The sequence below is a fragment of the Alternaria hordeiaustralica genome (genome assembly GCF_023758085.1).
Source record: "Alternaria hordeiaustralica strain BMP 2776 chromosome Unknown scaffold_12, whole genome shotgun sequence".
Lineage (NCBI taxonomy): Eukaryota > Fungi > Ascomycota > Dothideomycetes > Pleosporales > Pleosporaceae > Alternaria > Alternaria hordeiaustralica.
This window is the reverse complement of record NW_026056784.1, coordinates 334,006-354,835: the sequence shown is the minus strand read 5'-3', so window position 1 is coordinate 354,835 and position 20,830 is coordinate 334,006. Positions and strand designations below refer to the sequence as shown.

At 54.6% G+C, this 20,830-nt stretch overlaps 7 protein-coding genes across 7 annotated transcripts; 5 read left to right on the top strand and 2 right to left on the bottom strand.

Annotated features, from left to right (window-relative positions):
• Window positions 1-275: 275 nt before the first annotated feature.
• J4E84_006382 (uncharacterized protein) lies at window positions 276-1,017 on the bottom strand (the record flags this gene model as incomplete). The annotated part of the gene is made up of 3 exons (XM_049388972.1): window positions 276-656; window positions 677-764; window positions 830-1,017. 3 exons carry the CDS (start codon window positions 1,015-1,017, stop codon window positions 276-278), a joined length of 657 nt encoding a protein of 218 aa, XP_049243246.1.
• A 570-nt stretch (window positions 1,018-1,587) lies between these two features.
• J4E84_006381 (uncharacterized protein) lies at window positions 1,588-2,732 on the top strand (the record flags this gene model as incomplete). The annotated part of the gene is made up of 3 exons (XM_049388971.1): window positions 1,588-1,854; window positions 1,906-2,241; window positions 2,295-2,732. The coding sequence occupies 3 exons, from the start codon at window positions 1,588-1,590 to the stop codon at window positions 2,730-2,732; spliced, it is 1,041 nt and encodes a 346-aa protein (XP_049243245.1).
• Window positions 2,733-3,714: 982 nt separating this feature from the next.
• On the top strand, window positions 3,715-5,776 carry J4E84_006380 (uncharacterized protein; the record flags this gene model as incomplete). The annotated part of the gene is made up of 4 exons (XM_049388970.1): window positions 3,715-4,612; window positions 4,667-5,439; window positions 5,497-5,558; window positions 5,608-5,776. The coding sequence occupies 4 exons, from the start codon at window positions 3,715-3,717 to the stop codon at window positions 5,774-5,776; spliced, it is 1,902 nt and encodes a 633-aa protein (XP_049243244.1).
• Window positions 5,777-6,762: 986 nt separating this feature from the next.
• Window positions 6,763-9,006, top strand: J4E84_006379 (uncharacterized protein; the record flags this gene model as incomplete). The annotated part of the gene is made up of 1 exon (XM_049388969.1): window positions 6,763-9,006. One exon carries the CDS (start codon window positions 6,763-6,765, stop codon window positions 9,004-9,006), a length of 2,244 nt encoding a protein of 747 aa, XP_049243243.1.
• A 1,524-nt stretch (window positions 9,007-10,530) lies between these two features.
• On the bottom strand, window positions 10,531-12,960 carry J4E84_006378 (uncharacterized protein; the record flags this gene model as incomplete). The annotated part of the gene is made up of 7 exons (XM_049388968.1): window positions 10,531-10,677; window positions 10,729-10,934; window positions 10,984-11,062; window positions 11,114-12,484; window positions 12,653-12,806; window positions 12,853-12,874; window positions 12,930-12,960. The coding sequence occupies 7 exons, from the start codon at window positions 12,958-12,960 to the stop codon at window positions 10,531-10,533; spliced, it is 2,010 nt and encodes a 669-aa protein (XP_049243242.1).
• A 1,077-nt stretch (window positions 12,961-14,037) lies between these two features.
• On the top strand, window positions 14,038-17,346 carry J4E84_006377 (uncharacterized protein; the record flags this gene model as incomplete). The annotated part of the gene is made up of 3 exons (XM_049388967.1): window positions 14,038-14,535; window positions 14,587-14,803; window positions 14,861-17,346. The coding sequence occupies 3 exons, from the start codon at window positions 14,038-14,040 to the stop codon at window positions 17,344-17,346; spliced, it is 3,201 nt and encodes a 1,066-aa protein (XP_049243241.1).
• Window positions 17,347-18,284: 938 nt separating this feature from the next.
• J4E84_006376 (uncharacterized protein) lies at window positions 18,285-20,387 on the top strand (the record flags this gene model as incomplete). The annotated part of the gene is made up of 2 exons (XM_049388966.1): window positions 18,285-18,922; window positions 18,974-20,387. 2 exons carry the CDS (start codon window positions 18,285-18,287, stop codon window positions 20,385-20,387), a joined length of 2,052 nt encoding a protein of 683 aa, XP_049243240.1.
• Between the last annotated feature and the right edge of the window lie 443 nt (window positions 20,388-20,830).

The window sequence follows — 20,830 nt, the reverse complement described above, 5'->3', positions numbered from 1 at the left end:
ACCAATGAGCAATGCCCGACGATCAATGCAAAGGAAGAGTGCAGTCAAGCAAGAAACAAACCTATCGCCAATTCTAGATGGGCACAGGTGGGGACAGCTGAAATAGATGCGCAAATGGAGGCAAAAGCAATGCGATCTCAAGGGTGCAAGGTGTATACATCGACTTGGAAGGTTTTCCAGCCACAACCATCTGACAGCCTGGAGCTGATCAATAACTTTAAGATTGAATTTAAGCCAATACAAAACACACTAACTTCCTCCCGGCCACCTTATATTCAACAAGTCTGAAATTTGATTATGGCGGCCGTCTGCAGCGGAGCAAGGAGATGGCGGACCAGCTGCCCAGGAACAACTTTGGCCAGTTCAACGGGCAGCCAGATTGGCCCATTTGTATTGCCATGATCGACCAACGGTGCTTGCGGAAAATCGAGCTTGATACCGTATGTCTGCCAGAAGCAGTGTGGAACGGTTGGATGGGTGGCCCCTCCATCGACGACCTTTTCGAATGTGACGTTTGTACTATTCTTTCCGTATACGACGAAACCGATGATGTTTTGCACCTTGCGTTCGGTTCCTTTATCCTCCTTGTTGCGGCTGTTGTGGTCTTTGGTGTGATTTGTCTCGACCTTGACTTTCTTGAAGAAGTCCGAGACCTGCTTAACTATACAGTGCCAACTTCTTCGACGGTAATCTGATACGTGTTCCCCAGACGAGCATTGGCCAGACCGATTTCCTCGTTATCTGTTGGCGGAGGAAAACGATCACTACCTTTGGGATTGTATATAACAGTGCATTCCAAGTCGAGTTTCAACTTGGCTAGAGACGCAACCTTGGAAGGTTCTTGTTCCAGTCGGTGGCAATTTTGGCTGTTGAAAAGAGCGGCATGCTCAAAAGGAGTTCAATCAACCGCTTACTCCGGGGCTTGAAGAATTTGTCGCCGGATGATGCAAGCGAGTACCGATACAGGTCTGTATCTGGCTTGACTCCCTTGAGCTCGAAGAACTTGATCCACAGCATGATAGGTCTTCCTTACGTCAGGCCATATTGTGTTCGTTAAGTAAAAGCAGAGGCTGATGGAGCGATTTAGTACAAGTGACTTGAGAGTAGGGAAGAGACAAAGCGTAGGATATTTACTATGAGATCGTGACTGCTACAAGAGCGATGGACTGACGGGCAACTGAAACCTTTCGACACCTGGACGGGGCAGGCTCACCTCAACGCCCAATGGCGAACGGCCATGGCGTCTGTCTCACCGGTTCCCTTCGCCCATGTGTAACGATCTCTACGAATCAGCTCGTTCTGCGGAAGTCGCAACCCAACCTGCACCGTGGAGATATACGCTACATCATGTATCGTAGTTCTGCAGCCTGCAATGCATGGAAGGCCTTCAGGGTACGTTTTGAGCGAAGGTGCTCATGAAGCATCTTGGATCTGGCAATATCAGATCATGGTGGTGATTTGCCGAATACGTTGTGATGGATCTGGGGTAAAGGCAAACTGCGCACGGACGTTGTAGCGCGACATCGGCTTGAATATTCGGCGTCACTTTGCAAGAACATCACCAAGCCGACTCCACAACACATCACAATGCCGCCACGATTAAACGTCCCCGCAATCACGCGCTCGATCGCGTTCCGAACAAGGCCTCAGGCTCAATGGCCTGCTCGGTCAGCGCTTCGAATGGCGCCGTCGCAATACCGCCTCTACTCGGATCAAACCAAGCCTCCCGCCGCCGATCGATCGAAGCGAGAGGATGCAAAGCCGATTGAACATGTCTCGGAAGAAGCAGCCTCGATGGCGAAGACGATGGGAGAGGACGGTCCCGACCTTAACCAGGGCACACCAATTGAAGATGTGGGGTCATCTACAGCAAACATGGCAAGGCGAAGGCTGACAGTGTGCTAGGTAGTCAAGGGAGACAAAGAGGCGCAAGCGAACCTGCCCAAGGTGATGCAGGACAAGCTCAACTCGCAAAAGCCCAAGACTACACCGAACATGGCACCCAAGGGCTCGCGGTCCTATTCGACGATGACGACACAGCCAAGTGGAAACAGCGGCGTGGACATGGGTCTCGTAGACTTCCAGGCTGCCTCCAAAGCACCAACGACCCCAGGACTCAAGTATGAGATGCCCACTCTGCCGCTGCCCAAGGACGGCCATGTCAAGCATCGCCACGACCCCGTAGTCGACCAGGTCACCAATCTGCTCATGCGACACGGCAAGAAGAGCGTTGCGGAGCGAGTAGGTCAGCCAGCCTTGAACTGTAACCTACAAATAACTGACTTGACGTGCAGAACATGGCACTGATCCTGCAACACCTTCGCACATCACCGGTTCCTACCATTAACCCAGCACGACCTCTGCTTCCTGGTGCGCCGCCACCATCGCATCTACCCCTCAACCCTGTGCTTTACCTCACTCTCGCCATTGACTCTGTCTCGCCTCTGATGCGCATCCGAAGTCAGCGTGGCGCTGCTGGAGGTGGTGTTGCCCTTCAGATCCCGGTTCCGCTGGGTCAAAGGCAACGGCGACGTTCTGCTATCCAGTGGATCCTGGCCGCAGCTTCTAAACGAAGAAATATGGGCAGTGGAAAAGGCAGCTTTGCCCAGCGTATTGCGCAGGAGCTCATTGCTGTAGTACAGGGCACGAGCGGCATCTGGGACAGGCGCAATGCTATCCACAAGCTTGGTGTCGCTGCACGAGCTAACATTGTCTTGCCCAGGAAGAGGTAGACTGCTGTTAACTAGGGAGCCTCCATGTATAATATATTTATTGATGCCTGCACTCGTATGCATCTCTTTTCGCCTTGCGTCGGTTGATTCGGGAATGATGAGGTAACTTTCATTGTTCTTTTGGCTAGATCGCAGGAAGCTCCACATGAGAATCCATGGATGGAGCGACTGCCAACACAGCACAGCCACACCCTGGGCTGCTTCACTAATCGCCAAGCATCATATGAAAGATGCGCGCTGCTGTTGAACTGCTCAGATATGCGTGCGCCTTGATAAACCAAGACTAAGAAGAATATATCGCAAAGGCTTTCAATATCCACGCGTTGTTGCCTATTCATACCAGAATCGTCACTCGTCCCTGCGTCAGCGGCGTGGCAGTCTCTGGTGATCTTCGCCTGCCAAGCGCTGCCAAACCGCCAGATGTTGAGGGGAGGGGTTTCATGCCCACTTCGCACCGCCTGGACCAAGAGCACCCGCGACCATCGACGCGCGCTGACTGTTCGTGCATAGCTTCATCGCCTGCTGCTCGCGCTTTGACTTCCACATGTCGTCCGCCTCCATCAACCTGCTAGGGAACAACTTGTTCTCCGACAGCGGTTAGCTACACTGTATACTACGGTTCGGCCCGCCATCGCTTTCAGCTACTGCCAGCTGCTACAGTCTTTGGAATTGCTACCCCACCGCTGCTATTAGTCCATCCCATCACGCGCTCACCCCACATCTTTCCAGACGACTGCGCTCGGGACTGCATCGCTGCTATTTGTAGCCCCTTCACCCGACAGCACACAGCACCGCCTATGATGCCATAGCGCGACGCCAATTGATACCTTAATCACTTCTGCTACCCCGCGAGCACGACCGCGTTCTACTACCAAACTTCCACTCCGACCAGCCGCCAGCCTCACTCACTTACTCCACAAACTCCACAGCCCGCACTCCACACGCGACTCCGTGTCTTCTCGTCCAGTTGCACACCGCCACCATGGCGTCACTCGAAGCTGCTATTGACGAGGAAATGAGAGAGGTTGTTAAGATTCTCGAAGGCAACCAAAAGCCCGGCGCACGACGCGCAGAAAGCCCAGCCGCGCGCGCGCAAAGTCCTGGCTCCGCTGCCTCGCCCATTCGCAGCATGCTGGACGTCGACTCGCCGGCCCAGCGTAGGAGCTCCAGCCGCGGCAGCACTGGCATCCCCTTCGCCATGCCCTCGTCACCGCGTCGCGTGAACCCCGAATCGGCGTACAAGTTCGAAATGCTGCCCTCTATCGACGCACATGCCATGCCTAAGCGAGTCTCGCAGGGTGGCAAGCTGGATGCCGCTGCGAAGCCGCGTGCCATGTCCTCCGTCTATGGCAACTCCAGCGGCTTCCTAGGCAACTCCAGAGATAGGCACAACTCCGCGAGTGGGCCCTTGGGCAGATCCAAGTCTGGCTCTCCAGGGCCAGGCCGATCTGCCTCTCCAGTAACGCGCATGGCGAACCCAACGCCGGCCGCACCGACATCGAACAATACCTTCGTCACAGACTCGGGCAAGCGCATTGACATGGACAAGGCATATCGCAAACTGAACGACTCTGCTTTGGCACAATCTGAGGGCGGATTGGCCTCACTGCCGAATCGCAAGGGTGTTGATCCAGTCAAGGGCACGGCCACCGCGCCCGGTGGAGGCGTGCGCCTGGCGACAGACGACGACGGTGAAGATAGTGCTGCTGTCGAAAGTAGTGACAATGCCTCGGATAGCTCAGATTGGGAAGACGGGTGGAACAAAACCAAGGAGAGAAAACGAGGCAGGCAACGGTCGAGAAAGTCGTCCGGAGGCACCGACAGCATGGGCAGAGAAGTCATCACTGCTAAGAGCCTGCTGGCTGCTGCCGAGCAAGAGCGTAAGCATTGCAACCTACCTATATTGACTTGTACATCTCACTAACTCCACACAGGGCGAGATGTCGCCGTTTCCTACAAAGTACGATCATTACTAGACCCCAACATAAACATTACTGGCCCCAACGGGGAGAGGATTTCGAGGAAGGGTTCGTCGGGAGTGGTACATCCCCATACCAGTTTTGACCAGGGCGGGTCTGGTCTTTCGACCCCAGTCCATTCAGACCACGAGGATGAGCTTGCAGAGATCAAATCAGCCCAGCAGCTTTCGCTGAACATCTCCCCCATCCAGTCCAGCCCAGAGGCCCACCGCTGTGTTCGACAAATAATCCGGGGCGACTACGTTCAGTTTGCTGAAGACGCGAAGAACGGATTGAGAAGACAGCGTGTGTATCTGGTGTCTACTGATCTAAGTGACGAAGCAGCCTATGCTTTGGAGTGGACCATCGGCACCGTTTTGCGAGATGGCGACACTCTACTCGCCGTCTATGCCGTCGATGAGGAAACTGGAGTCGCAACCACGGATGCTTCAGGTGCACCTATCAGTCAAGGTACTACCGGACGGCAGGAATCTGATCATCTCAAACGGACGCTGTCGAACCATGACGGGTTACCAGCCACAAGACCTGGTTTCTCCGCGCTGTCCAGCTCCATAATGGCCACCGAGGCCAACGTGAAAAACATGGGAAAGGCGGAGAAAGACAGGTACCAGGCATGCGTAGAGGTGTCGGACCGGTGCGTCAAGCTGTTAAGGAAGACCCGGCTGCAAGTGCGTGCCGTTGTTGAGGTGTTTCACTGCAAGAGCCCCAAGCACATGATTACTGAAGTGGTAAGATTTCGATCTGGCATCTAGTATTGGACCGGTTTGCTGACAGCCGTTGAACAGATTGACTTCTTGGAACCTACCCTGGTGATCCTGGGGTCGCGAGGCCGCAACGCGTTGAAAGGGTGAGCTGATCTTTACAAATATTACGCGCGCAATTTCTAACTACGGCAGTGTTCTTCTCGGATCGTTCAGTAACTACCTTGTAACCAAGTCGTCGGTACCAGTCATGGTTGCACGGAAACGGCTCCGGAAACACAGCAAATACAAACGGCAGAACGTTCGGATGTCGAACGTGATCGCAGGCTCCAATGACAGGCTCGCAAATGCAAAGATCGATTGATGCCCGTTTGGAAATTTGTCAATTCGCGTTTTGGGGGGTGTTTTGGTCCGGCGGGTGGCTGCCATCGCAAGCCTGAGATTTGAGTTTCCAAAACGTGAGCGGTTTGGCCGGCAGCATCACGTGCCTGGCTTGGTAATGGCTGGAGTCTGGGTTCTGTTTCTCACAACACATGTATCTCTACACAGATCGGGGAGTCAATCTCGTGCCGCGAGTCTATTTATATCAAGATCGTGCTCAGGCACAGCATGCTTCAGCATCCTTCCGCGCTGGGACGATCCATGGTAGGGCTTAGCCTCTTCATGACTTGACCGTTCAACTTCGTATGTCTGCTGCATCATGATCACTCGTCGCTAGAACAAGTTTGTCCGGAAAATTACGTACCGTGTGAAATTGCAGGACGATGCATACCATATTGCTTTTTTCCTTCTAGAACTTCTAGCGCGGCATGTCGAGTCCGCAACCAGGCGTTTACCGGAACAAATCCATGAGTCTGCATGTTTCAGCTCGTGTTTTTTCTTTTGCAGTCGCGACTGCCCCTTCCGAAAGATTGCGACGTCACCTGCTTTGCACCTGCGAGGACCGTGCGGACCCGTAATTGTACCCGAACATCTGGATCGCTCAAACTTTACTATACCCAACTACGCCTTATGCATCCTAACGTATCGTCAAAAGCCAGCCAAGCCTTCATCATACCCCGCAAATACGCAATGCGGTAGCAGGTGCGCGAGGGCCCGCTTGTGGCGCCAGTGGGCTGACGGAAAACGTTCATGCATGGCACCGTCCTCTCAGCTTGTCTACCGCTGGCCCCAAGACCAGAGCACGGCTTTGCGCCGGCGCTCTTGGGTGCAGAAGGAGGGATCATGGGTCATGAAGGGAGAGCGAGGCCATTGTAGTCAAAAAGGTCTGGGTGCCTTGGACAAGAGTCCAGTCACATCATCGAACACCAACAGTCTTCCTTTCAAGCTCGCTGGATAATGTATTTTCCCATGGCTTTGTCAACATCATTTCAGTACTACTCTCGGTTCGGACAGTGCAATTTTCTGGATATCGACGAAGACGAGCTGGATACTTCGAGTCTTACTACACGCACTGTCAAATCTGGTGCCCGAGAGAGTTTGATCAATCAGCACAGATGGACGGCGCCGTCGTTCACCACCAACATCAATGCGACTACCCTCTTGGCAAATATCAGCCGTCTAGCACCGGCACTCACCAAGGAGTTTGTTCCCAAGGACCACCTGGAGGCCACTTTCCCCTTCCGGTTGATCAACGACGTAGAGTTCCGCGGCGAGGAAGAGTCGTATATCGCACTCAGCTACTGCCGGAAATCTTTCACACTGAACGCGCCGAGAAGAGTAGTCACACCGGTCGGAGACCTTCCTTTTGGATGGCAGAAGGAAATCGAGCAGTTCCCGCTACCGACTGGTGCGGCATTATTCGAGGCTGTCATTAGAGAAAAGAACAAGGGCGAAGGGCTGTGGTTCGACCAAGTTTGCCTTGAACAAGAGGATGAGAGTGAGAGGACAGGGGTTGCCGGTGCTATCGATGTCGTTTACAAGAACGCAAGGGCGGTCGTCGTGGCAATAGACGACGTCGCCATCACGCCAGACGAGGAACAGTTTCTACGCTACTACGTCGAGCAATACAGCTACTCCCAGGTGCCTTCGGGCCAGCAACCAAATGCAGGACTTACTCCGCCTCTCATGGAGCAGTTCAGCCCCCTCAAGACTTTCCTGGAACGAATACTCAGCTCTGAGTGGTTTGATCGCGCTTGGTGCGCCCACGAGATGAAGATGGGACGAAGCCACGTTTTCTTGGTACCTTGCTTACGGCACTACGAGGATGAGGTCCAGACAATCGTACGATTTACCGGAGAGTTCTTCACTCACTTACTGGTTCTTGCCAGTGAGCTCACAACCTTCACACATCCAGTCTCGATGAAGATCCGCTCGCTTCTGGCATTCTTCCAGGAGCTCGATACACTAAGTGCACATGGCCAAGGCACATTGCAGAGACCGGATACTCCACACGATCAATCTCCAACGATGCAATCGTTTACGTCATTGGTTGCGGAAACCTTTCGCATGAGAGCCGGTGGTAATCCAAGATTACCCGAGTACATGCGAAGGCTTGACGCAAACCGGGACAAAACCGCTATCGCTTTGAACGCTTCAGGCCTACCTCTAGCACTTGCTCCTCCAGGTCCGTTCTCGAGACCGAACATCGAAGATGAATGCCTCCGGTCACTACTACTCGTCGGTATCGCGGCGCGAGATCCTGTTGCACTTTGCACAACTGGCACACCCCTTCAACTACACGACGGGTCAGTCTCATGGCTGTGCCGTCCAACCTCCCTGGACACCAACGCGGCCCGGCCCCCACCCCCACGCTTCTCAAGCCAAGCAAGTCAGATTGTTCAAGCCTCAGACGGCAGAGCCGAGTATGCGCAGCTAGATCTCATCTTCCTTGATCTACCACACCGAACACAACCCAGCCCGTCTTTTCCCGCACATGTTGTGCGAGCGCGTACAATCATCGATCTCTGTGTTCAATACCAGATACCAGGCACAGGATTGTGGAACTTCTCACACGCACCTCACCATCCACGAACACCAGCTTTACGCAACATCTTCATCCAAACACTGGCTTGCGTACTGAGCTGCGGCTCACAATGGCTACTGGAAGTCTCGACAAGCCTCCAGGAGCCAAACGAACCCCGACTGGAGCCCTACAACATTGAGATGCTGCTGAATCCTCATCTCATCTTACAGAACTACATGCTCCTTACCGAAGGCCGCGCAGCCTTCTCATCGCTCGTCCACTTCCTCTCTAAACTAATCACATCGGGAATACCCTGGCCCTCAGGCGCTTCCGAGCGCACACACGGCCCTCTAATCATCTCCGCGCCCTCTTCACCATCATCGACATACGACTATACCGGCGCACCACTCTTAAGCGGCAAAGCCATCATTTTCGCTCCCTTTGAACACTCAAAGACGCTTCTCATCGCCGTCCCTGAAGTCGTCAAGGGGACCGAGTACTCTCCATTGGCCCGCGGTTGGATCCTTACCAGCATGAACCCCTTCACTGGCAGCCCCAAACCGACAGTCAGCTGGACACTACAGTCCAAAGGCGCTATCTTCGGAGACATCAACTTCGCTACGAGACTAGCAGCCAGTGGCGCTGTGGACGTCAGGAATCACAGGGTTTACGGTCCTTTGCGTCGCTGATACCTGGTGCTGTAACACTTCTTTTCCTTTTCTTTTGGGCGTTTTACTGGGCACTTGGTTTTGGGTTATACCTCGGATAGACTGGATAGACGGATGGGATGGGATTGGATGGCTTCATGACACTTTAGATTGATGTGATAGATAGACCTTTTTGGGCGTGAGCCCTTTAGATTGATGTGCTGCGGTTCATCGAACCGCTATGAATGTATTGTATATTAACAAGTTATCTACATGTTTTCGACGTTCTGTCACGATGTCTTCCACTGCAGTTGAGTTGACTTCACATATCTTTCACCACGTGCATGATCACGATTAGCGACTGCTCGTCCCACGCCAACCCCTCCATGCTGCACATCAACCAAAAAAAGTTCTTCCACGCGTCACATCATGCATCCGTCGCTCACATCCCACCCCTGTTCACCTACATACATACTCGTCAGCAAACGAGTACCCACACCACAAGCACGACTCAACACCCACCACGATCCTCCGACCCTCGTCACCACACATCTGCACCCCTATTCCCACATACCCACTTCCCTCTTCGCAACCTCTGCATGCCACCCCCGCCGCCCATCAAACAGCCCCCTCCAAACCACACATCAACCCCCGTCACGATCTCTCACCCCCACATTGCTTTTTCCCCAAACCCGTTATCTCGAAACGTCTCTACCCCACCATGTTTACTTTTTCTCCATCCGCCAGCTGTCTGCCTCAGCACTCGGTTGACGGACCGAATCCTTCGACCAGGCTACGCAAGGCTGCGTAAGCCACGATATGCATGCCCTTGACATGTATGCTTGTTGATGTGTGTTGTACGATTCAGTAAATTGACGATGCGAGATATACGCTAGGGGCGTTTCAGATCCTTCTATGCAGGCTGAGAGGGCTTCTGTGCATGATTGTGAGATGAGGTCACATAAGAAAGAAAAAGAAATATTGATGCTGTGCGGTTGGGGTGTTGTGATACCGAGATGCGATTGGTGGTGCTGTCGAAAGGTTGGGATGCGATTGGTTGTGGTGGCGTTATGCAGATGCCTACGACCTTGCGTGCTTGAGGACGATAGGGCTGGCGTGGCTGGCGTGGCTCTCGTGAGTACTATCCGGACGATCAAACATCAGTATCTTGCAATCCAGGTAGCTGGAAACATGCAGAGCGATGTTTCAGGTCGTTTTGTAGTTGAGGTCGTTTCTTTTGGCGTGGTGTTGAGCGTCACGATGGTGAGCCGAGGTTGTTATGCTGAACGCCGAGTGAGGATCTGTTTGTAGGCAAGGTCATGGTGTGAGAGAGGGCACAAGGAATGGCCAGAGTTCGTGTCGCATGTCGCAGCATACATGTGGCTGAAGATTGATGAGTGGATACGTCCTGAGCTGATGTATACTTCAACCTCAAAATACCTAGGTAGTTTTGTAGAATACGACACGAAATCAAGACTTGACAATAGTTATTATGGCTACATTGCCTTTGGATACTACGACTTTCGTATTTTCAAGCTAATGTAGACTTCAGAGCTCCAGTTCAGCTCATGTGCTCTCCGCACCCAAAGGCGCAAGCTCGTTGACGATGAAGTCACGTGCGGAATATAGGTTGGTGGAGCCATACACCACTCTTCTTTGCTGACCAGCACCCGCAGCGCTGGTTCGTTGTGACCATGCCTGGAGGTTGCCAAACTATGGAGATGTTAGAACATGTCTTGGATGCATGTGTAATTGGCTACTCACCTCGTCCATACTGCCGCCTCCCACTGGGAAGACGAGGGCTTCTGTGTAGCCTTGCCGTCTTTGTCCGAAAGAGGCTTCAATACCGCGTGAGACAGTGCCTTGGTTGCGTGATTGACTGGCTGGCGGTATGGTTCCACGCGCGTTCGCTGACCGGGGATCGAAGTAAAGCCACGATTCGATCTTGTTGAGCGCACTGGAAGTCGCGTCTAGAAAGGCATTAGCATAATTTCTGATATGCCCAGGGATGTCGCTCACTTTGAGGATCGGAAATGGCCTCCACGACTTTGGTGAGAGTCAGGTCTTTGTTGGCTGGCAAGTAACTCTTAATGCCGGACTAGAGGATGCCACATTAGTCGTTGTCCCATATAAAGGTCTATGAACCTACCAATACACCTTCCAGATTAGGCGTTCCGAGACCGGCTTCCTTGAACTTGTCGGTAACGCGACTGCCTAAACTCGAAAAGCCGCCGAAAAGGTTCGACGACGTCGTCTGGGCAGGTTGTGCAGGCGCGGAGCTGAGCATTGTCATGCGCGTGATCTGGCGGACTGTCTTGACGTATGCCACGGCAGTTGTATCGCATCCAGCTTGTTCCAGAGCTTGTGTGAAGCTGTCGAGCTCGTTGCGCGATAGGTCGTCAGAGGTGGTGAGATACCACTGTAGGAACAGGCGCAGCTTGTCGTAGGGGTCGTTTCCTTTATCTGCGGCTTTGATTATCTCCATTATTGTTGCTTTGGTGGCCTTTCCAAGCTCTTCTTCGAGCTGGAAGAATTCGTCTAGCTTCCTCTGCTTGATGCCATCCATGACAGACTCCAGCATGCTCATGTGACTCTCAATGGTAGCCTTGCGATCACGGAGCTCGGGCAGCATGGATATGGCGCCTTTCAGATGAGCTGCAAACTGGGTCTCTACGTCGTCGAGAGAGTTGGAGCCTGTGGTTTTCGTGATCTTCTCCGCGTCTGCTGTGTACTTGGTCCATTCGTTTGTGACGTCTTCCGCTACTTGAGGGAACGGCTGGGCCGCGTTGCGTTTCCAGAAGTAGTCACTCGCAGTCAAATCGTACGTCTGCTTCTTGGAACCACTCTCTGGCTTCTCCTTGTCGTTTGGCACAGTAACGGTGACTTTGTTGAGGGAAAAGTCTAGCACGTCGTAGACAAGACTTTGGTATATCCAGGAGTGGCTGAACATGGGGTTGAGGTCGATGTTGCGGTCGACAATGATGAGGACGGGACGAGACGCTGTGTTGGCGGAGAAGAGGTTCTCCTTGCTGTTGAGGATGTGGTCGCGCAGCTTTCGATCGAGCTTTGCAGCGATATCAGAAGCAGCGCCTCCAGTTGGGCATCGTATGATGGGTACGACGGCCATGGTGACGACGACAGAGAAAAGGCCTGAGACAATGCGGTCGATCAGCTCGTCCAGCTCCTGGTCCGACGTCTTCGGGCTGTTGATTTTTCGATACGCATCTTCGATGTTCAGGGAGAACTGGTCGCTGTCTAGGGTGACAAAGTTGAGATACTGGTCGTACAGCTGGGCAATATTCTCGGCAGCTCCTGGCGACGCAGCAATCTGACTACCCCAGTCTTCCAGGAGTGTTCGGGGGACGCTTGAGAGGAAGTTGAGGTATATCGGAGTGTACAGGCTATCGTTGAGGTCCTTGGTGACTAGCGCGAGGTTCTCGGCGGTGGGGGCGATCAAATACACGCCTGGCGTGTCGGGTATGGGGCTGCGCTTGGAGGCCAGGTTGAAGTGTACAGTGACCTGTGTGTTCTCAGTATATGATTCGTATACCAACACCTCATAGGAAAATCTGAACACCGTGGAGCCTACATTGACGCTGAGCCTGCACGTTTGCTCTTTTTTGAGTCGATGTAGGCTCCACGGTCTTCAGATTCCACCGTGAATGGGGTGCTCAGGATTTGGTCCTACCCCAGCTGCCCTCAGGTCGTTCATGCGTAGAACTGCTGATATCACATTCCTTGCCTGTGTATCGAGGACTAGGACCTTCCATTCGATATCGGAGGTATTCGCGGTTGCGCTGGCATCTTCGGGAGCATCGACATCGTGGATGGGGGCATTGAGGCTTTCTGGGTTAGCGGTGCCGTCGTTGAAGCGGTTTCAGCACTCACTTCAGTATGCGCTTGATCGCAGCTATCACGTGCTGTCAGTGCTATTCCAGCGTCTCAAAGAAAGTCGCATCGCATACCAATCTGGCGATCCCGCAGTGAGAGAGCCATTGTTTCCGTGCTGGCACCCGCCTCTTGTTAAATTAAGTGCATGCGCAGAGGGACATGAAAGAGCGTGAGACGTACGCGAATACCAGAGTGCACAAAGAAGATAGTGTGGCGCGTCTGCCTGCCCGCGCTCCTTCCACGGTTGCTGTCCCGGCCTTTGGTGATGCAGCTCGAGCTTGCCCGCCGCCCCACTGGGGGCTAGCGCGACGCGCTACTTGGCGGCCAGGCGACCTTTGAAAACGGGCTCGCCCCTTCGCTGCGCTCCCTCGCTCTTCAACTCACCTCGCCCACGACACCCAAATCATCCCCTTCTTCCCTCTTGACACTCATGCTACTTCTCAGTGAACTCTCGCCCACCTAATAAGGGCATCTGATTCTGAGGCTAGATTCAACCTTCGGGTCCTTGCTTTGGGGGAAGTGCGCGCTCAGGCTGGCGGCGGCGTTTGTGAGGAAGGCTTGCGTTGTGGAGGGCAGAGTGACAATCATCTTCGATTTCTGCTACTAATACAGCTCCATCTTCGATTCGACGCGCTGCGCATCAGGGAGTCTGGCCGGAGAGAACTGCCCGCCGCTGTCGCTGTCGCAGACATACAACACGTGCTGTGCTCTGGTGCGCGCAAACGTACGTCAAGTGACGCGCCCAGCAGTGGGCTCCTCATCGCATAATACGCGAGGCAAAGTGCCATCTCCATAAAAGCCGTATCTACTGTACGCATCGTGGACTGGGCGACACGGCATCGCGGGCGTCGGGACACGAGTACTGCCTTGTGAGCCAGGTCTGTTGCATCTCCCACCACATCCGAGGGCCTGCGACCTGCGACGGCCTTCAGACAGCACAACAGCACTACCGCCCGAACCGGAAGTTTTATCGACCTTTTCTCCCATCCCCGAATCGGCAACCCTTCACACTTGTGACTCTGCGCCAGTCCATTTGGCGCCTAGTGCTGCTGCATAGTCGCCTAATTCATTCCGTTCGCTGGTTTCAGACACTTGTGCGTCATCCGCCAATCACACCCCTGCAGTTGCAGCTGACAGCTGACACTTTGGCCAGCCAAGAAAATCCTCTTCACCAGCCACAACATGGCGTCTAATCACGTGCCGAGTGACCAGGTGCCTTTGCAAGGCCAGAATGTCTACACCGACCCGTCATATCAGCACCTCTTCCCTGGTGTCGACCGCTACGGCACCCCTTCATGGGATGCCCAGTTACATCAACACTCGGCGCTGCCACCTAATACCTCAGCCCAGAGCTGGCACCATGGGGCTTACGCACAACAACCCTTTAGCGGCAGCAGCCAAGCATACACCACTCAATCACATGGTCTTCGCACCGCGTCGCCGTATCAGTATGGACAGTTTGGCCAGCAAAGCTCCTTGGGCGGTTACGGACAGCAATCGAATGTCGACCCATCGCTAGGCATGGATCCCAATGCTATTCGACAGCAGCAACAGTCGTCATACCCTATGCCCATGCGAACTCAAACTCCCCAGGGCCACGCAAGTACCGTGACACCACAAGCTCTGCAGCACAACACGCCCTCGCTGCAACAAGCCCGCCCTACTGCATCTCCTTATCAAGTAAGCCTCACCATTGCCTCCTGTCATCTATCAAATGCTAATTCTCTAAAGGCACCGAAGACCTTGGCAGACAACTTTGCTCAACAGCGTGCATCTGCTACGTTTGCAAAGCCAGTACCCGTGCCTGAATATGACATGCCAAAGGGAAGGAAGTCGGGGGGTCTCTACGTTCTAGACCAGGCTGCACTAGCAAAAGCTACCAATTCTACTCCTCTGAACAAGTTTGTGACATTGGGCAACGAACCTTTTCATCTCGCAACCAATAGAAGTAAGCCTGAATATACTACAAATATTGCGCTTGAAGCATCCTCTAACATGTGCACAGCTGCGCTCCCCGTCTACGTCCCTCGGCAATCGCTCAAAGACCTGAAGAAGGCTGGTGCCGACAGCAAGAAGCTTCGTGCAAGTCTCTCGGCTGCCAAGTCTCAGTCGAGAGCCTTCAAATCCACAAAGAAGCCTACGAGGCAGGCGAGCGATAGTGAAAGTACTACCGACTCATCGGATTATGATAGTGACTCTTCAGAAGAAGAGGAGATGCCCATTCCAGAGACAAGACCAGATGATCCTGATGCGGCTGTTCGTTATGATGTGGTCAAAGCTACATGGCATCCTTCTTCGTCTTCGCCTAGCTCTGACAAGATCAAAAACAGCATGCGAGAGGTATGGGAAGTACTCGACACAATCCATAAGCGGTGGCGAGCCGACAGCAAAGCTGTGACGGAAGCGGAGGAACAGAAGAAGCTAGGTGAGCTGCCCGTGCTGAAAAGCCGGGTAACCAGTCAGCGTGACCTGCTCAAGTCTGCCCTTCAAGCTGCGCTTGAGCACTCCCATCCCGATGTGCTATATCAATTGGGACTGATTAAGCCTTTCTTGTATATGTGCTATCAGTTTCTGGCAAACCGGTTCAAAATTAAGGACTACGATGGGCCTTTGTCTGCGGTCATATACGAAGTGCTCTCTCGATGTGGTACCTTGACTCCTGAGCTCCTTGAGGAGACTAGGCTAGGAAAGGCACTTGTTTCGATGAAGAAACACGCAAATGACAAGCACAAAGCCTTCATACAACAAATCATAGATGGTGCTTCCGCAAATTCCAAAAAGGCCAAGGCAAGCTCGCCGCCACGAAGCGAGCCCACAGAAAACAAGGGCATCAAACGACCTGCACCAGATGCTGCGAGCCGATCATCAACCGAGAACCCTTTGACGAAGAAACCAAAGGCACCCGAAGCTCCTGTGAACGCTGCCAAGAAGGATCTCGCGTCCACTTTGGCTTCGAGATCTGCAACCACTGGTTCGAACACGACAACACAGAAGCGACCTGGCGAGAGGGCGGCACCTGCGCCTGCTCCCGTCAAGACCCGTGTTAGTCAAGTTACCAATAAGCCCTCGGGCATCTTTGCCTCGCTCAACGCGGCAAGTAAGAAGTCGGCGCCTGCACCAGCTCCCGCGAAGGCTGCTGCGCCTAAGGCTGCAGTCCCCGCGCCGAAAGACAAGAAACCAGCGGCAACGACGACATCGAAGCCCGCATTTTCGTTTGCTCAAACGATGGCCTCACTTCAGAAGTCAAAAGAGCCAGAAGCTGCGCCAGTCAAATCCGAGAAGCCAGTTCCAGCGGAAACACAGGAAGAGAAGGCGAAGCGTCTACGGAAGGAAGCTCGGAGACATCTTCGCGTTACGTGGCGGCCTGAGACGTCACTGGTGGAGGTCAAGTACTTTGATCACGAGGCGGATGACGAAGAGATGGACAACAAGGGCGACAATCTTGTTCGGGACGCCGGTGACCTCGGTGGAGAAGGACACATGTTCAAGCAGCACAAGGAGCTTGATCTCGACGACGACGATGAGGAGATGGATTTCGACAGCCGATCATGGCCCCCGCCGTCTCAAGTCGACTTCAGCGTGGTGCCTCAAGACGAGCGCCAGCGCAATTACGCGCCTTACGGTGGCGGAGAGAAAGAGCCGTCGTGCCCTGAGAAGGAGGCCAACGTACAGCGCGAGAACGGTACATTAATGGTCTACTACTCAAGTCCTGACGACATCCCACCGTCACCCCAAGAGCCGGTGGAACAAGGGCAAGACAACACATCGACTGGCACCGTGGTCAGTTTCGGTACTCCGCCCGATATAGTAAAGAACAGGTGCCCACAAGCGCCAATGTCTGCAGGTGTACCCGACTTTAGTCAATTGGAGAACATAATCAAACAGCTTTCCGGAACCAGTCAACCGCCTGCCGCTACTCCGGCTCCTGTCGAACAGGCTTACACGCCGCCTCCTGCGTCAACAGCTGCTCCATTCGACCCCGCTGGCCTTCAGACCATACTCAACTCCATCAGCAATGGCCAAGCCCCTCCTCAGCCCCCACCTGTGTCTTTCCCGATGCAGCCACCGCCACAGCAGCCAGGCATGCCCCTGGATATTGCTGCACTCATTGCCAACATGCAGGCAGCAACAGGCGGCGCTCTTCCTCCACCACCACCTCTCCCAACTGGCTTCCCTCCGTTCCCATTCGCTTTCCCACCCCAGCCTCAGCAGCCTGAAGCTGCAGCATGGACTCCACAGATGCAGGATGCGTCCACCTACCAACCCCAGATGCAGCCGCAGTACAACCAGCAGACGAACGGTGGCACCAAGCGGCTACGCGATGAGGGCAACGGCAACGGCAACAACGATCGCAACCAGGGAAAGCGGCCCAAGAATCGCGGAGATCACAAGCCTCACAAGGTCCTGGCATGCAAGTTCTTTGCCAAGGGTCTCTGCAACAAAGGCGAAAACTGCACCTACATTCACGACCCCAAGATGATCGGGCAATGATGTCGTTGCAAAAGCTGCGGTGTCCCTTGGAGGAATATGGTGGATCTGTATAACAAGCGCTTTCCTTTCTTCTTCATGTTTTCCTAGTTGTCATTCGAGCATATGCATGCATACCCCGGGCGGTTGGCCTGCCCACGCGCGCAGGCCGGAGCATTCACAGGCGTTTGTTAGTAGCGCAGCATTTGAAGGGCGCAAATAGGGATAGTTATGGATATGGGTGGGACGCATCTCTACGGAGACATGGATGGGTTAGGAGTGGTATGTGTCGGATGATAGTAATTGTGCAGATGGATAGCATCCTCATTCTATTCACACATACTTGCATTTTATTGATCTGTTACTTGGTGTCGCAATGCTACCTAGAGTGATGACGCGCCCTTGGGGAATGGACTAAATGTTCAGCTGCAGTGGAGTCGATAGCGTTCGCTCGCAGCCTGGAACCTGCAGCTCTGGCCCAAACAGTTTCAAGGCTGCATGTTTGAGAAAAGCAATCACGTGGTAAACGACTGAAGCACTCGGCGCCCTCCTTTTGATGATTGTCTTTTCCGCACCATTCTGTGCCTGATCATCGCCTTTGTCCTGGTTCCGAGACGTGTTGTTGTGGAGTAGCGCGCATCAACCGGTTCCGCGCTGACCAGGCTTTCCCGCAACGGCAAGCTCCGTCATATCTTTTCACAGGCATCAGACATCATCCAACCTTGGCCGATCCGATTCCAGCCCTCCGTCCAACACTCGCCCTCGCCCATCACCACCGCAATCGCTGCACTCGCTGCACCCTCTGGACCCGCACCCCCGGCGCTTCCCACGTCGCTGGCCTCTTCTTCCCGGACCTTCTCCGCTGCCGAGTCATCGCTCCGCCGTACACGAGCCGATCCACGACCACCCCACGCCCACGACATCGCGCCTCCATCGTCCGCCACTACCCAGACCCCGCAATCATGGCTCCCGCCCGCAAGAGGACCACCAACATCGCGCGTCGCAGGCGGACGGATGACGAGGATGAGAGCCAGTCGGTGGCAACCCTTGCCGACGACTCGCAGAGCGACGCTTCCCTGCTGAGCGATGTCGACGAGGACGCCGACGCCGACAACAGCGACCTCAGCGAAGTCGACAGCGCGCCCTCCCTCACACAAGGAAAGCCCAAGCGGAAAGCAAACGGGGCGCGTGATGCAAAAGCCCGGCAGGATGCAAGCAATCGCCAACCCTCGCCGCCCATCGCCCGCTCCGATGTGGCCTTTTCCACCATGAAGGAGACGGAGATCATGATGAATGGCCTGAAGATTGGCGAGGACGGAAAGGACGCGGAAGTGGTCGACTTCGAGACGGGCGTGGCAGCAGTGGAAGCCGCACCCGCCGTTGGTGCGCCGCAATCGCGGGCAGAGACGCTGGCGGAGCGGCGGCGGCGGGAGCATGAGGAGTACAAGAAGAAGCGCGACTCGGATCCCGCCTTCATCCCCAACCGCGGCGCCTTCTTCATGCACGACTCACGGCATGCTCCTGGTCAGAATGGCTTCAGGCCCGCAGGCCGTGGGCGTGGGCGGGGTGCTCCCATCGGCGGGCCCTTTTCCCCAGCCAAGTACGTACAGACCCGGAGAGCATGGAGGCATTCAACTAACACGTGCTCTAGCATGCGGCCGCAGCCACAGGAAGCCACGGATTCCCCCTGGCAGCACGACCTCCACGAGACCGTCAATGCGCCCGGCTCTCACGCTCACGCCGGACACCATCCTTCCAATGGTCCCATGTTCGCATCGAGAGTGCCGCCAGGCACTAGCCAAAAGCCACCGCCAGCTCGCAACTTCTCCACCACGACGCATACACACAATGCCATGGTACGCGTCTTCCTGCCCAACATGAAGGGCCCTATACACTTCCAGAACGTCCCCATAAAGTCGCACACTCGTCTGCCCAACCACCGGCCACCCCTCCGCCGCGACAAGCCAGTCCGCATATCCCTACCTCCGGCTCCACCGCGCTACATCTTCCCCACCACAGAGCGCTCGTTCATCTTCATCCCAAGGGCCCTACGACCGAACCAACAAGGCTTCGGCCGGGGTCGCGGTCGATTTGGATCCTTTGGCGGAGGCTTCTCAAGCAGACGAACAAGCGCGTACGGAGGCAGTGTATACTCGCCAAGTGTGGCCATGAGCAGGCGGTCGTCTATTGCCCGCGAGATGGGCCGGGACAACCTCGTCTCTCCGGCTGGTTCCATTATGTCACGTAACGGTGGCTTCGTTGATCCCAGTCGTCCTGTCGTGCGCCTCCCGCCTGGTGGCCCTCGGATGCCCAATGGACCGTCCATGATCTCGCCCACACACGGCGCTGTGCAGCCACCTTACCCTCTCCCGCAGAAGCCTACCTACCGGGAGAACTGGCAGGGTTCACTTCCGATGCACCAGCCCCGCCCGCAGAAGACTGTCTCTGTTGCTGGTATCGAATCGCCTGCATCTATGAGCTTCAACCCCCCGCAACAACAAGAGCAGCAACCCTTCCACCAGCAAGTTCCCGCGCACATCAATGGAGCTGCTCCTGCGGTCGAGCAGCCATACTATCAGCATGGACGTCACCCTTCGTACCCAAGCCAAGTGTCAACCGGCACACCCAACATTCCCGAACGAGCCATCCACGCTCCCGCATTCCAGCCTTATGCGCAGCCTGGCTTCCAGCCACAAGCCTTCGTGCCACAGGGATACTACTATCCTCAAAACGGCGCCCAGCCCCAATACATGGCCCCTGCCGGCATGGTCCCAATGTTCGTTCCTGGTGCCCAGCAGCCTGGCTATGTCATGCCCGTGTCTGCTCCTCCTCCTCCCGCGGCTCCACCAGCACCTGCTGGCCCTCCCAACATGGTGGCTTACGAGCAAAACGGCATGACATACTACGTGGATTCCGCCTCACTTTACCCAGCGCCGCCGGTAGAGAATTATGCTCAGCCTAGCTATGCCGTTCCTGGAATGGGAGGCATGATGACACCCGGCCCGGACGGCGCCTACTACTACCCTCAGCAGATGCAGCCCGCGCCATTCTACCCGCAACAATAGACGACTAGATCCTTGCCGCCCACGTCCCATCTCACAATCGCTCTGCTTATCGGTTTTGCATTTCGACATGTTACGTCCAACTATACAGTTCCTTCCTTGCAGTCGAGCATGGCGCATCTGGCTTTCGATTGGGATATTTGGTGTTCTAGGCGAAGCACATTCGACAGCGTAACTTGGTTCTTTCCCTCGGTCACGACAGCAAGCGACACAAAAACATTCATATTATCAAATGTACTGGCGGGCATCGGTCTTTTCTCAGCTGCTTACGATGTGACTCTTTTACACAAGAGATGATCTGCTTACGTTTGCATGGTGTTCTGCGTCTTGCGTTCGGTGGCTGTATCTTTCTTAGTCTGGATATTTCTACTCTGTCCTAATAAAGCCAAACTTTGATTCCTCGTCATTTGATATTCCGGTCTTCTCCTGGCTTCTTGCATTATGGC